Here is a 16662-nt window from a genome sequence, read left to right as displayed (position 1 = left end):
ATTTGATAGCTTATCTGAAGGATTTAAAAAGCCATTAAGCTCAGGTCATTTACTTCTGTATAAAAAGGAACAGTGAAAAGGCTTAAGTGAAATAAAAGTGAAAGGCAGAGGGAAAGAGCAGAATGAAAGGGAGGTTTAAAGGTTTGATAGCATAAAACAGAACCAGAGATGCCCATGGGGGCAGCAGTAACAGGACCTTCCTGAAGATTCGGAAATTTCCAGAGAAGTTTGGAAGACTAATGAAATTGGTAAACAGCAAAATGTGACTGAGAAAGCAAGGGAGAAGAAAAGCTTAGAGAAAGAAAGATGGGACTTGAATTACAGCAGGAAGAAGCATGTCAAATGAATGAATTCATTCTGTTTAGGAAAAGGTGACTTGATGGTTGGTAATGTGACTTGTATTTGTATCAGCGGACAAAGGAGCCTTCCCTAAGGGCTGTTCTGGAGAAGGGCATGTGTGGGTTTGGCCAAAGCCTGATGGGGCAGAAACGAGTCAGTACCTCTAGAGCTGGGAGTTCCTGTGAAGAGATAAGACCACACGGTATGGAGAGCTCATCATTCTCTCTGTTCTCAAATTTTTAGGCAAACTACTCCAATAACTCTTGCAGTGGTAACCACCACACCTGATAGTAAGACAAGATTTTCTTCATTCAGTTACCTTTTAATGGGCTGTTAAAAATTAAACATGTATTTATCCCACATTATTACTGTTGTCATCCTCTATTTCCATGAGTATGAACTTGCTATCTCCCTGCTTCCAAGATGCAACAGCATTCTAAAGTTTTATCACTCATGGACTCTCCACCATAACCACATCTTACCTTAACCTTGAGCCATAGATACAGAATGTCTTTAGTAGAGGATCTTTAGAAGGACTGATCTTCCCCAAAGTTAAGGTTTTCTTTATCTGCATGTTTATCAACATAATGGAATGATTTAAACATTAAAAAAACCCATCACTTTTTAAAGTTAGCTCTGCTAACAATGCTGGAAGCAATAACATCAAAGTAATCATAACACTATGGTTGGTTGGTAGGTATTTTTTTATAGTAATAACTAAGCTGTAAGACCTGAATAAATGGACAAGACAGTACAAAAAGGAAAAAGTACTCTGTTTCAGAAGGGATGAAATTAAAGGTTTGGACCCCATATGATGCTCTGAGGCCATCACATTATGCAAATCCCTCAAATCAATTTGGCAAATGAAGTTCCCACAGCATACAAATTAATGAAATTTTCATTGGCCTGTGCCCGGAATTCAAAATCAAATAAAATTAAACCCTTTTTAATGATGCCTTAAGGTAGAGTGCTCGTATCTTTAATTTCTGCTGACATATATATCTTGAGGTTCTGTTTCAAAACTTCTCTCAGCTTATTCATAGAGTGCAAATCAAACCTACAAGTCATTAAAAGCTTATTGAATGACACAATCAATGAATCAACAATCTCTTTAGGTAACCAGACAGAAGAAATTATTGCAGACAGAGACTTTCTTGCATAGATGTCCTCATAAAACCAGTGCAGGAATCAGTCACGTAGTCCTGTAACTAAAACTGAGGACACACAGTCCATTTTGTTAGGATAGAAAATCACCCAAGTGTTAGAACAAGAATAGCCAGCACAGCATAAGCTCTACTAGTCATATATTAAAAGAGAGATGTCAAATACTGCTTCGTTTCAAAGACACCATCTGGTGATGCATGCAAGGCTGGTAGGGGAAGAAACACCAATTCTTTGTGCTATCTTGGACTTTGGATTTTTAACATAATTTTCTCAGTTCTGGCTAAGAGAAGAAAATTAAGTCTCTTTTCAGGCTCTAGCTTTTGATTTTAGAAACATGCATATATGTGATATTAAGTGGGTAAAACTGCAAGAGCTTCAAGTGGTCATCTGCAGACCCAGGGAGGTACATTTGTCCTGCATAAAGCCCATCAGGTTTTGCTACTAATAAGAGAGGAAGATATTAAGGGAATGTTTTGCCTCCTTCACCATCCCCCAGACTGCACCCCACCAGCAATCTACAGCTGACCTATTTCTTTAGAGCACCTCCACTGAGGGTTGGACAGCAGAAAATTCAGACATGGGAGTGGCCTTCAAATGACTGGTCATCAGAGGGGCTGTGATGGTCAGCTCTGGAAAGAGTAACTTATGGAGGTGGAACAGGTTTTCTAAAGCTGTCATATCCTGTGCAAGTAGTACAATTGTCAGGGCTTCACCATACTAAAAAATTTGATTGCACAGTCTAAGGAAGGAAGTTGCTTGAGGCGACTGCAATGTGCTATGACAATGACTCCAAATGAACACAAAAAAATGGATCAAAATGTTGGAAGTTTTCAAAAAATACCAAGCTGTTTATCCAGGCAAAATTTTTGTTAGACTGAGTTATCAGTGACCTACATGAGGTTTCTACTGTTAATGGAGATTAGATCTTCCTAGATGCATGAAAACACAGAACAGAAGAAGTGAGTCAGGAGGAAGCATTCTAGCAGAAGGTGAAGTGTAAATTTCTTGTTGTCTCCCTAAAAATCTCTAAGTGGTTTGTTATGATTTCAGTCCCATATATTTGATCAGTCTTTATATAGGGCATCCAAATACCCATAAGTAAATAAATAAATAAATAAATGTGACCATTTTGGAAAAGAAAGACTAAATGATCCTTTCCCGCCTTTTATGGAGTTTTTTTACAATAGAGCATATTGTTGTGGAAGTGATTTGTGTTTAAGCATTTGGGTTTACAGCTGAGTGGAAAGGTTGGAACAGATCTGGCAGTTTTGCCCAAGAGGATAATATGTTCCACATGGTTGCCAAGGCTGGTTTGGAGAGCTGCCAGTGGATCTACAACCATCCATCAAGCACGAACAAAAAGCAGTAGGGAGCTAGCAATACTCCCCAGCTCATTAGGTACTTTTGCCTACACAAGGAGCCTTGCTGCTTATAGCTCACTGCTTCTTTCTGCAAAGATGGGCTACAGATATCTAAACAGCACTGGTGATATAAGTTTGAAAATCTAGCCAGAACTGCAACAATCTCATGCTAAAATGCAGCCTTTCTCTTCTCCAGAGCATTTTAGAATGCAGAAGTTGACAAAAGCATTAGTATTAGTCAACTCATTTTCTCAGGTATAGCTATTTCCCTCCCTCTTAACTATGTTTAAACTTAGTATTTGTTGTCCTATCCAGCTCACTGTTGAAAACATGTACCAGTGACCCCCAACACTTTGTTTCCACTCCTGCACAGCCATGTAGGAGGCACAGAGGAAATCAGGCCAGGACTGTAGGAAGGGGCTGCTGCTGCTCTCCCACCTGCTCAGCCACATTTGTCACAGCTAGCTGCCACAAGTGATGGGTTGAGAAACTAGCAGGCCAGGTGCATTTGGCAAGGCATCAGCTCCCACTGTACTCATACAGGACAAGGTCCACAAATCAAAACTTTGACATAGATAGAGGGGGTATTTTGACCCAAACCACACCAGGAAATTAGTTTTGTAGCTATCCTCTTTTTTTTTTTTACTTAGACCGGTGTTTTTACTTCAGTAAAAATTGCACAACACTTTGTACTTACTTCTAAGTGCTTCATCTCCTCCTTCCATATGAAATTCTAAAAACTAACACTGCATCTCACAATGGCTGGAGAGACAAAGCTTGAAATCCTAAACCTCATAGATGGAAAAGATAAAACATGTACAACTCTTGGCTTTCAAGTCATTATGCTGCACTCTTTTTTTTATTATTATTTTGGTATAGCAACATATTCTGGTGTGCTGGCATGCACAATGCTATGCAGCTCTGTAACCTCAGATATGAGAGCATATGTGAGGGGATGTCTAAATCTACCTCCAAATACAGACTGCACAGCAATGTAAACCACCTGCATCTATTTATTTTTCCTTGTGCAATCTTCTGCATTAACAATTGTTAAAAGACTGTCTCTCAGAAGGACAAGTAATAAGGGAGAAAAAAGGTAAACAAACCGACAATTCCTGATATATTGTAACAATGACTGTTTTCATCTCCAAAGTAATAAGATCATCAAGGTTTGAGGACACTTCCAGATTTCACAGGCAATATTTAAGACCCTGTTCTTTTGGGAGGTTTTATTTGTGGTTTTAGGGCGGATTTGTTGATATACTGACTTCAGGAGAGGCAGGGCTAAGTATTAACTTTTGATTGCCCCTGGAGTGGATGGTATGGAGACACTGGTCTAACTCGTGCTCTGCACCAATCTGTGGCAGGTCCTGTCTTTCTTTATGTTTAGAGGGTACACAGAAAACCAGTCTGCTACCTGTTTCCTATGGAGAAGGTCCAGACCACCTAAATTGCACTTTGTTATCCCTCAGATGAAATAACTTCCCTAAAACTGCAAAAATGGCAGATTTAATGAAGCTGGTGCCTTTGAAGACCATTTGAATGAGCTCTTCTCTTGCGAGTTCAGGTTCTTAAATGAAGGTGGGGTAGATTCCCACCTCAGTTTTTCAGTTATTTTAATTTACACAAGCATGTTTGTCTTGTGGTGGGAAACTTGTCCTAGTATTATTGCCTGAAGAGAATAAACAAGCTTTTCACTATTATTTGTGCACAAGTGTATCTGTTGAAAAGAACTGCATCACATGAAGTGCTCTGTGTTCTCAGAACAGTGGTTCCAGCTTTACTTTCCCATCAAATATGTCTAGGAGCTCAGTGCTGACAATCATTTCCAAGTAACACCCCACACTCCTCCACAGCACCATTTCATGTTCTTTTCATGTGTGCACAGATAGTTACAGTAAGAGCCAGGTAGAAATGCTCACACAGATTGTTGGCCTCAGTGAGACCAGAGTAGTAAGACCAGCTAAGACATTTTCTTACACCGGCAAATACAATCCAGCCACTCGGTCATCAGACAAGCCGCTGCTGGATGAATGATTACACGCTGTAGATCCATACAGAAGCTTTTAGAAGCCAGGCTGCTATTGATGATCCACTGAAAATTATCCACTGAGAAGCAAAACACTTTTCTCAAACTACCACGCCAGTGTCACCCAGTGCTGGGAATCACCCATGAGCTGCAGGGAGGATGTTTTCCCTGCCTTCAGATATGTCTCTTGGGCTTAATGCACTCAGCAGTTTACTTGGAGATGCAAAATAATGGAACATTAAATATAAGAACACTTTTTCTATCACTGTAAAAATATGGTTCTAAATACCCACAGAAGTTCTGTCTTGCTAAATAAGATAAAGTTACTTTTATATAATCACTAACCAGAGAAAAACTACAAAGTGCTCTCAGTTAATGGGGTAGCTGGGTAAAAGAGCCCTTTTTCACTTCTGTTCAGTTTAGAAGATGAAAAACTGTAGATTTGAGAAGCAACATTTGCTGTCCGGCTCTGTTCATTGCGATAGTATTTGAGCTTTGGAAACCAGCAGCAGATTGACTCTCTTAATACCCATGTGTTGTTTGGAGAGCTGAGGACAAACAAGGTGAAGTGAACTGATCAAACACAGTGCAGGCTACAATCAAACAGAGCCCATCCAAGACCTCTGCCAGTGCTTCAGACACAGGGTGGCTCAGTGTCTGAGCACTCAGTGCCCACGGTCTCATGTCTCACTGGTGGTACATTAACATCACTTTTTCAGTGGATAATGACAAATGTAAAATATTTTTTAAACTGTATTAGCCTTCCATTAGCCTTCTGGCTCTCACCACATGCGCTGTGATCAGTGCACTTCTTTCCCCCTCCTCCTTCTCCTCCTCTTCCTCATATTCAAACTTCCTCCCAGTATTCTCTCATTTTAGAGGCTCTTAGTTAAAATAACCCTCCGGTTTTCCATATACTAAGTATTTTATCCCTTACAGCAAATATGACTAAGAAAAAACACCTTTAGCTCTAAAACTATTGATGGCTAATCTATTTAAAGACCTATGAAATAAAAATTGGGTTTTTTTCCTTTTTCTCATCTTGTTCTACTTGCTGTAGAGTTCTCTGGCCAAATGACAGCCTTGTACAAAGAAATAATTTCTGTGCAACGGGTTCTCTCTGACTATAAAGCACGCAGCAAGACAAGCAAAGTTTTCTAGAATCAAAAAGGATCTGAGCTAAAATAATGAGTCCTAATGGGGGAGCCTTTAAGGAATTCAAAGAAGAAATATTGATTTAAAAAAATCAGATATGTTTTTACGAGCAAAACCAAAAACATCAATGTTGCCAGGACAAAATTCTGCTGCTAAATAGAAGTCACAACACTTGGATACAAACTAATTTAGGAATGCTTATGCAAGTGAATCTTGACTATTTATTTTCATTATGTCTTCCCTAATCTCATTCCTCTCATACTCTTTTCTTCAAAGAACGCACCATGATTGGAGAAGAGAGCGAGTTTCAAATCTGCAGGGGCTGCCACAGGTGGAAAATTGATTAGCTGAGCTCACCCATCCCCACTCCAGCACTGCTGAGGAATTTCCAGCCACAGAGACACCAAGGCGCCCTCGCCCCAGGCTAGGGAGCTCCCTCCCATTTTGAGCACTCCTGAAATCCTACACACAGCTCTCCTGTCGGTTCCTAGCTCCTGGGGCAGGTAGCAGAAGAGGTCCCACGCAGGGCCTGACTGAACATCTCTGCGGCCCATGTATGATCTCCAGCAGAGGCAATGGGAGGTCCAGGCTACAAGGGCACCCAGACTGACCCATTTCTGAAGTCTCTGCTTCATACTCCACCATCACCCACAACTGCTCTATTAGAGTATGTCACAGGGTACATACCTCCTGAGTCCCTGGAATATCCATTTATAAATCTGTTGCTCATTAATTCGTCTAAGGAACCCCTTTCTAACCCTGCAAGTACACTTGCCTCCTGGCAACAAGTAGCAGAAGACTATGCTCAGTGTAGGGAAGTACCTCTTCAAGTCAGTGCCCCTCAGTTCTTGTATTACAGAATTTGGGTGAACTATTGTATTGCATTCAGCTTAGTCACAAACTTTCGAATTATTCATAACCCAAACACACCTCCTGCCTTTCTGTCTAAGCTGAGCAGCCCTACATTTTCTGTTTCTGTAAGACACTGGTGAATACTGAACAAAACTCATATCAGCACCAAGGCTTAGGTGTTCCGAATAGTGACTCTTCCCACTCCGAAAAGTTACTGTTATATCCTACCCTTAACTTCCTACCCTTTATCAGTTTTCAGTTTGCAAAAGAAAACTTTTTCAAGTTTCCTTTCAACTTAGTTGGTTTTTCGTGGAAGGCCAGATAGGTAATATCCTCTGGTTCCGCTTCATACCCTTCCTATTTGCACCATTATGCAGCAGTGAAGCAGGAGTTCCTGAATCAGATGCTTATTCATGTACTCAGAGATCCTTATTTATTACAGACACTGTCATCTTCCCAGGCATGGAAATCACATCTGTCAGTCTGCAGTTTCCATGGTCCATGCTTTTAGCTCAGAAAAGGAAAGAATCAAGGAAGCTAACCCAAACCTACAGCAAACATGCACAGATAGAGTACTTCTCCACATATGTCTGCCATGGATCTGCTTCCTTGCTGCCTCAAGTCTGGCACAGCTGTTTGTGTCTGCACTGTATCCATACAAAGTTCTGTAACTGGAGAGTTCTGGTTCAGGGACACTGCAAAACTTCACAGTTGCAAGAGTGGAAACCTTTTTTGCATCCTTCCTACTCTTTTAAAGTACCTTGGTGAGACAGCTCCCAATGCTCCCTTCCAGTCACCAAGTCCCAGAAGCAGTCTTGCTGAAACCTGTGTCTGGGCTCAAGTCTGTTGGCAGTATTTACCAGCAGATACCTCTTCTTTTTTGTTTTGGAGTCATTAAAAGGGATTTTTCCCTTCTGGCACATGCAGTTCAAAACAGGGCTGGCAGCTACACCTGAGGAGCTCTGACACTTCTGCTCCAGCACCTGCCAGCTACATATGTCTGTTTTGTCCTGTGCTGCACCTTGTCAACACTTCCTGCTGGTCATTGTAATAATTTATAGTATTTTTATTCAAAGCTGTGTCAGCTTGTTTGCCTGAATCTGTCAATACCTTGAAAGGTTGTGCCGGTTTAGCCAAAATTAGAAATATATCCTCTGAGAGAAGGCAGATTACAAACCACCCCTCCCCCCTACCAGGTTTGGGAAAAAAAAACTTTTTCCTCGAAGGAAAGTGAAAGAGGTAAAACTATTTATTTAACAAACACACGGGAAAAGGAAAATAATGCTAAATAATAAAATCTCTCGCTGTGGAGAAAAACCTGGGAAAATTTCAGAGTCCTCCCTTTGGTCTCCCTCCTCCTCAGAGCTGGGACTTGGCCCAAGGCCAGGCCCTTTGTGCTCGGTGGAAAGTCCTCCCAACGTGTCCTGATATTGAAGCAGTCCAGCAGAAAAAGGGAAAAAATCTGAAAGTCCAGGAAAAATGAAGTTCAATTCTCTGGAGGAAAAAAAAAATGAAAAACTGCTGAACAAGCAAGCAGAGTGCCTCTCTGCTCCTCTCCCCACAGCCCAGCAGCAGCAGAAGGAAAAGAAAATGCAGAGAATGAGAGTGTGTTATCTCTGTCTCTGTCCTTGAAAAGCACTGCTTTGAGAAGCTTGCTCAGTTTTCTCTCTCTCTGCTCGGGCTCAGTTTAAAAGCATAGAAAGGCATAAAACTAATTTCTGGGCATAGGGAATACATCAAGACACCCCAAGACAAAGGTCAAGGGTGATCTTAGCCATTCTTCTTCTTGGCCAGGTCTTCAGCTAAGTGATGTCTTTCTGAATCAGGCAGCACCTCCATTTAACTTTCACCATTCTGTCTCTTTCCACTGCAGGACTGCCAGAGAAACACAACAGGACAGCACTGCGAGCAGTGTCTGGATGGCTTCATTGGTGACGTTGTCAGAGGAGTGCCCACCTTCTGCCAGCCCTGCCCCTGTCCCCTGCCAGCACTTGCCAAGTATGTAAAGAGTCTTTGCTTCTCTTTGATTTGGGTTGGCTTTGGCCCTCTCCAAGGTGGGGTCAGCATCCCTTCCTGAATGCAGGAGACAAAGGCTGTTGCCCTCGAAAAACACAGGGGAAAATAAGAAGACTACCAGCTGCTCATGTTTATAATCACAGGAAACAGCATTTCACATTTAGAATGTGTAAAATATCTTTAAATGCTCATACCAATTCTTACCAAGAGGGAGGAGAATGAGCTAGTTCAAGTTCATCCTTTTATGTAGAAGAGATTATTCAGTTATCTGGTTGCTTTTAAAAATCCGTTACAGTACAATTCTCAAGAAAGGTGGCATGAGAGATTTACATGGCTGAGACAGAGAGGAAAAAAAGACAGACAGAAAGTTCAATCCATGTCACCTGAAGGGTAAACCCAAATACAAAAAAAGCATGGCTTTGCAGTCCCCTGAGTGTACAGCAGCTGGATCTGGTTAGCACAGTAACAGTTCAAAGGAAATTGTTGGAGGACCCTGTGACAGGTACAGTGCCCTTTCAGCTGATGCCCAGGTATTTTTGGGTAAGAAAGTCTGAAGCCTGACAGAAAACCCAGACCAAGTCAGGGAACTCCAAATGTTGTGTGCCTCGTGCCTTCAGAAAAAAAAGAAAAAACAAGAAAAAACAAAGAAAACACAAAAATACAAGCCACAACCAGCCATTAGAAACAATTAGTGGCATGTCAGTAATGCAGCTGAAAGAAATTATCAACTCCCTCTCGCTCAGATTCATGCTCTGGGAGAGAGGTATCTATGCAAATCCCACCACAGGCAGATGATAGTAAGTAGTTGCCAACAGGCTGAAGCTGTTTTTCAGGGAGCTAGATATTCCTCTCGTGTTGTTTCCCATTCTGCTTTCAGCAGGACTTCACAGCAAAGGGAATTTTGTCCCTACTGTATTTGTTTGCTGTTGCTATAGGATTACTCACACAACCTTAAGGTGGAATGAGCTGTGTTTTGCTCATCTGCTCAGGGCTCAAACTGGCAAAGGAACAAAATCACCCTGGACAAATTCCCACATATTCCTTCTTGGCTTTTGCAGTGAGCTGCAGACATGTGAGAAGGGCCATGGGGTGAAGAACAGCTATTGTTGAAAAGCTTCAGCTTTGCCTGGATTACAGAGAAAATCCTTCAGAAACAGCAGAAGAACCTGGTTTTGCTCACATGTAGAAAGGCTTAGGAGTGAGCAAGCTCTCAGATGAAGCAGACTATTTCTTCCAGTTTCAGTAGCAGCTGTGATGCCTGAAAAAGTAGAAATACAACAATCAGGAGGGGTTTTTTTCCTTAGCAAACTGGTTTTTTAACCTGTTGGGCACAAAGCAGCCACTTTGGTGTAAGAAGCGGTTCTCTGAGCCACAGCCTGGGCTGCACATGCCTGAGGCACTAGTGCATGAGCCTCGAGCTCTGCCAAGCAAGGTCGGTCAGGCAAGGTCTGGTCTGTGCTCCCTACAGCTCGATTTGACACAGTGTGTGACTGGGTCTGCATTCACCCAGACCCTGCCTCATCCTGCAGCCCAACAAGCTCTGCAGCAGTGCTCCCTGAGAGCTGGGAGCTGGCTGGTCCACCAGGCCACTGAGCACGGCTCAGTGCAGTGGGACCTGCAGGGACTTGGGCTACAGCCTCTGCCAGTGCTATGGGAGATGGAAGCAGAGGCCCTGTTTCAACACACTCCTTACCTAGGGACATTATGTCTCTGCTATTCCAGACCACTAGAGAGAAGGAAATCCCAAACCCAAAACTCAGCAGCATAGGATTGGGAAGGGAGAAAAAAAGTTGCAAGGAGCCTGAATGCAAACGCCTCAACATTAGCAGCAATACATGGCTTGGACTTGATGAGCCTCAGGGGACCCTTCCATCTCAGGATATTCTATGTTCTATGACGTTGTCCCCCCTTTGAAAATATCTCAGTAAAAATCCACTTCACTTCTTTGGTTTTCCATCAGAAAAGTCCTGAAGGTAATAATTAAAGGAACATTCCATCCCAATTTGCCTCATACCACTATTTAAATAACATGCAGAAATTGCCTGTTCAGCTTCTTGCATGAGAGAGACCTGACCACAGAAACAGTCTTCAGCTGGGGCTGGAACAGGCAAAAAATAATTGAGCAACATTAAGCTTTACTAAAGCTTAACTAAATTCAAAGAAAAAATGCTCTTTATTAGTTGGGGTTTTTTTTCAATTTTCCTGCATTAATCCTACTACATATAACGAGTAAGGCAAAATAATAACTCTACCAGAAGCAGAGAAGCATTAAATGGCTTTAAAAAAGAACATCCAAAGGATGTTGTTTTGTACTCTGTCTTACTTCGGAAATAGAATACCAAATCTGTGAACAGACAGACTCATCAGAGAGATATTTTTTCCAGGAATTCAGCAGTGTCTCTGGATTTTCTTAGCAGACTATCTTCCTATCTTCTATCCTGGGAACTTGTGGAGTAACTTTTGGACATTACACATAAAGTATAATGTCATCTCTTTGGAATAAAAAAAAAAGGAGGATGGAGGTTGTTTCACAGTCCAGCAGATGTTGTTTCTTTTCAAACCCAAGGGAATTATAAAGCCTTTTTTTCCCCCTAGAAGTTCACAAAAAGTATAAAACATGAGGAAGATTTTAGTCTTACTTTATAACTTAAATCCACAATGCGGTTTTTGCAACTACGTGAAGGAATTACACTTTGTGAAAGAAGAGGAAGCCTGCCAAACTATTATGACTTTCTCAACATGTTCTTGTAAAAGTCACACAGAAGTTAATTTGTAAATTCTGTGAGAAGAATCTCATTTTATGTTCTCTCTGGTTATATGAAATGTTTTGAAACAGCAAATATCCAGACAGCTTTTTTTGTCTCTGGTTGTCCAACCAATTGAGAAATGCTGGCAGGAACTGAAATTATGCGGGAATTCTCGTCACCTTTCAATGTTGTTTGTTCCTGGAACAAGCATGGGTCCTGCACTTTCCCATTGCTCTGAGTCTTTTGGCCTGTGTGAAATGGATGCAACCCAGCCACAGCTGTCCAGCACCGTACAACTCAGGAGCTGTGTTTTAGCAACCAAGGGCCTGCAGCCGGAAACTGCTGCCACTCTCTACTCTGGTTGCATTCTAGTGCTGGCAGAAATTTATTCACACATGTTGCAAACTAACTAGAAACATCTTAGACCATATCTCTTTCTTCCTGCAAATATATTTAAGCCATGTCCATCACTGTGTTTGAAATGCATATAAAATTTGCAATTTCCACATCTGGCCACTGCTGTTCCTTGGGTCTCATATTTAGTAAAACATTTGTTAAATCCTGAAAACATAAGAAAACAAAGGAATCCATGATTTAGAATCGTGGCAGTAGAAATTACAGCCCAAGCCATTACTGCAGTCAGCATACTTGGCATGTTGGTCTCAGAAGAGGCCACAGACTCTTTCCAGCTTACTTGGAAAAGATGGTAGAGCAGCCTCAGTTACTGTGAATGAGAGCAGCATTACTGAGGTCAGTTTTCACCACTAAGAACTTCAAGATTGGAATTGAGGAAAACTATAGGACTCGCATAGGAAACTGCTGCATCCATTCCAGAATCTCAGTTCCTGAAGTGCTCATTGCAGTGTCCTTCACAAACAATATTTTACCCCTTGGGATAATAGACAGGAAGGAATTAGGTTCACGTGACACGCATATTTATCTTAAGCTCCTTAGCTAAAGTGTGTGTATCAAAACCTGCAGATGTGTCTGATCTGCACTGCAAGACAAGAACTTTCATACATATACATCTGTATTTATATGGCTCCATAGTGCTATACACTAATTAGTGCTTCCTAAACTAAAGACTAAAGAAGGGGTATAATGTAAATTACACAAATAGCTTAACACCTATTCAGCTATGAATAACCAAGAGCCAGAGTTCACATTGACAACAAATGTCCATACTGTAACAAAGAAACATTCCCAAGTGTTTGTCATTGCCTGGTATTCTGACTATTCATCCTAATAAAATTCCAGCTTTGCAGTCTTCTGTTACAGAAAAAGTGGAAGTGTGCGTTGTGTCTGCAAGGAAAACTATGCAGGACCCAACTGTGAAAGGTAAGAAACTCATAGGATGACTTGTTGGTCAGCAATACAGAAGTCCAGAATTTTTTCAGAGAATCTTCCCATATTGGGCAGAAATCTTATGCATTGTTTTCATCAGGTAGAATCATGTCTGTTGAATGATCTCATTCAGTTCCTACTGAAAAGCACTAAAATTTGCTGTGCACGTCAGCATATGACAGACATTTACATATGATGTATTTTGATCTAGTTCTTGCACTTTGTCTACCTTCATGTGGCAATCTTCCTAAAAGGAATGCAATTTAATACTATAAAATGCAAATCAGAAACAACAGCTGAAGTGAAAAATATCCACCATGTCAATGCCTCTTGCAATTCACCCCTCTAAAATATGTAGCAGGTTTCTACCAAATAACTTTTACAAAAGCAAAGGAGAAAATCCACTATCAAGTCAAATTCTTAAAGCAGATGCAGCTTTTTTTTAGTTACATTTTAAATACACTTCACAGGCATAATTCAATAAAGTCAGGCAAACAACCATAGGCCAGTGTTGCTTTTCAACTTTCCCTTATGTCCATAAAGAATTTCCAGTAAATATTCTCTGAATAACAAAGGATACAAATAAATGGAACTATACAGCAGAAATATAACTTCATGTGCTGTAAGATGCTGTCTTACTTGTTATGAACACATATGGATTATGTTTCAATGAATGTCAGGGACCTGATTATAATTCAGAAATTGTTCTTGAACAGCCAATAAATTAAAAACCTCTCACACAAAGACTGAGGGATATGGGATGGCTCAGACGACGGCTTCCTGAACATCTCCTTTTGTTTTCCCTTAAAGCCCCTGAAGTGTTTAAGTCTTAAGTCAACTGTCATTAATGGGCAAGCCTTGAATTCAAATGATACTTAATGTAACAGTCAGAGAAGGGAAAAAAAGGATGCTTAAGATGCAAAGAGAAATCAATATGAAAAGGTAAGATGAACAATGAGTAGAGGCTTTTCCCCTTACAGATGATGCAAAAACATCAATTACCTCCACATCACTAAAATGATGACAGCAACAGTGAAAGCAGATGGCACAAAAATAAAAACCCACCCTTGTTTACAGGCCCACGACTGTATTCTTTTGTTCTTTCAAAATGTCAGGTTTATACACAAAGGATAATGCAGACAATTAAAAGGTCGTTGAGGTTTCTTAATGGTTATTAAAATGTCAACCCAGACTACAAGCAACACAAATCCCAAGAAATGGGTAGCAGCAGTATAGAAACAGCAGAAGATAGCATCGGCTTTGTTTTCTAATGGCCACTACCCAGCCTGACACAGTGCATCTGTCTCAAGGAAGGCAAAGCTGTGCAGAAAAAGCTACAGAAAGAAATCAGCCTGTCCTCATCACCACAGTAAAACTTCGGCTAATTGCTGGGGTAAGCTGCAAGCAGTGACAAACAGGACTTGCCTTCTGGTAGGCTCCTGGTCCTACTCCCATTTGTATCAGAAAAGTCAAAAAGTGTTTCAAAGCTGGATGATGAATTGCTTGTCCCTGCCCACTTGCCAAAGAGCGAGTCTCTACTTGGCGCACTGTGCTATTGGGCACTATCACCACTCCCTTCTCCCACTGCAGCTGTTGTGCCATCAGCTTGCTGGCACGGGATCCTGAGAGAGAAGGGTCATTGCCCCAGGCCCTTCCCGAAGCCCAAAGAACAACTCGTGTCCCCAGGGACAGGAAGAGGAAGGCTGCATCCTGCTCCCTGCTCTCCCTTCCAGCACTCCACAGCACTCGGTGACAGGCACTGCAGTGCAGTGTGCTGCAGGACACTGCTCCTCAGGCAGCATGTAGGATCTCCAGAGCAGCTCACCAGGAGGCAATCTGCTCCATTTCCCCTGGCATTTGTGTAGGAGGCTTTCTTGCGCTGCTCTGGAGGCTTGGCACAAACCTATCCACTTCATGTTTGCCAGCAAAAGGTGGCGTGAAATCACAGAGGCCCTTGCAAGGAACTGAGAAAACCAGCTTCCCAAAGTGAAATATAGGAATTAATCGTTTTTCTCCTGGACTTCAGGAGTAAAGCATCAGGGTGGTAACTGATGAAATCCAGGTTTTGTTAATGCATAACTGTTAAAAAAGATAACCGAACAAATGACACTTTAGTGTCCAAAGCAAATAGATGGAAAAGGTTCTTTTGGCATTGCCAGAGAAGAGGAAGTTAAGAGGAATTTCTTACTCACTGATAGTTACAGGAAGCCACTAGGGCTGCAAAATGAAATAAAGATAACTTTGCAGTTTTATTATGGGAGAGGAAATATTCCTTTTTAGCCAAAAAGGGTCATTTATTGATACAATATAGGAAAAGACATTTACTGCAGACCTCTTAACTTTTTCAGGCCATAAAGTGCAGAGATGGAGCAGTATATTTCCAGCCAGTGGCCTCTGCTCTTCTCACATTCTATCCAGTATTCAAAACAAGTTAAGTGCCTCAGCACTATGAGATACACTGAGAGGCAAAGGGAAGGGGAAAGTGAAGGTAACACATTTATTTTCAGCTCCAAAAGTTTCTTTTTGCTTTAAACAGCTGCTCCAGATGAGAAGTTATGGCTAATAAAAGTGAGTCATGGAGTCATTGAATAGTTTGGGTTGGGAGGGACCTTAAAGATTATCTGGTTCCAAGCCCCTGTCATGGCAGGGACACCTTCCACTAGACCAGGTTGCTCAGAGCTCCACCCAGCCTGGCCTTGAACACTTTCAGGGATGAGGCATCCACGGCTTCTCTGGGCAACCTGTTCTCGTGCCTCAGATGGCCATAAAAAGCAGCACTTACAAAATACCTGTGGGGGTGCGAGGAAATGTCCTCTACATTCCTGGCAAGTGAACTGAACAGTATATTTCAGAAAAGAAGGGAAAGAAGTGCCCTTGTCCTGATGAGACAGGACAGACATGGCAGGCCTGGTGGGGGTAGCACACTGTTGTTGGTAGATGTGGGCAACAGTGAGCAAAAGGCTGGTCTGACCCCAGCCCTACTCAGTGGCCTCTGTGAACTTGGTGGCCACATTAGATGATCATTTAGAAAATACCTCACTACAGAAAAACAATAAACTGAAATCTTAGAAAACCACAGCAAGACTTCTGGCATGACTGAAAAGTAGCTTTACCCATCACTGCCTGCTCTAACTCCCATGGGAATGGGGAATGATTCCACCAAATCATAATCATAAATGACATAAATGCATTCAGTGTTGCATTCACAGATCTTCAAGGGGTGCACAGAACTCCCGGTCACACTTTAATTCTTTACATCTGAGTCACTCAAATGATAAAATCTGCACCAAAGACTCTGGCAATGCTGCAAAGAGACAAAAAGAGTGTTTGTCATTGACAAAAGCAGTATTTGAGGCAGCCAAGTGGTTTATATTAAGATGCTTAAAATTTTATGTGTTTCTACTGTGAGGATTCAGGACTGGAACATGAACAAAGCACTGTTGAGGAAATTACTCTCTGTATGAAAAAAATATATAAAACAGAAAATGTAGGAACAGATCAAAACTCAAAGCTTTTATCAGATCCCCTACATTTTCATGGCTCAGACATGGCAGAACCTGGATTTGTCTGTGTTCAGATTGTAGAAGACAACAGACCATGGTTTATGTATCCAGATAGAATCTGGGAAAATTAATCTGAACTGCCTGAATGCTCA

The 16662-nt window shown here is 41.5% G+C and overlaps 1 protein-coding gene across 2 annotated transcripts in view; it reads left to right on the top strand.

Moving 5' to 3' along the window:
* LAMA4 (laminin subunit alpha 4) overlaps positions 1-16662 on the top strand; it is a 100138-nt gene that overhangs the window by 24017 nt on the left and 59459 nt on the right. For both annotated transcript variants that reach the window (XM_042016334.1, XM_042016333.1), the window contains exons 3-4: positions 8774-8898; positions 12921-13001. In XM_042016334.1, the coding sequence (XP_041872268.1) occupies positions 8774-8898; positions 12921-13001 (206 nt within the window). The remainder of the gene's footprint in view (positions 1-8773; positions 8899-12920; positions 13002-16662) is intronic.

Source organism: Corvus kubaryi, unplaced genomic scaffold, assembly GCF_017639235.1.
Source record: "Corvus kubaryi isolate FWS band 111438036 unplaced genomic scaffold, C.kubaryi_AGA036_p1.0 split3-73, whole genome shotgun sequence".
Taxonomy (NCBI): Eukaryota; Metazoa; Chordata; class Aves; order Passeriformes; family Corvidae; genus Corvus; species Corvus kubaryi.
The sequence above is the reverse complement of the archived record's forward strand: the minus strand, read 5'-3'. Positions and strand labels throughout refer to the sequence as shown.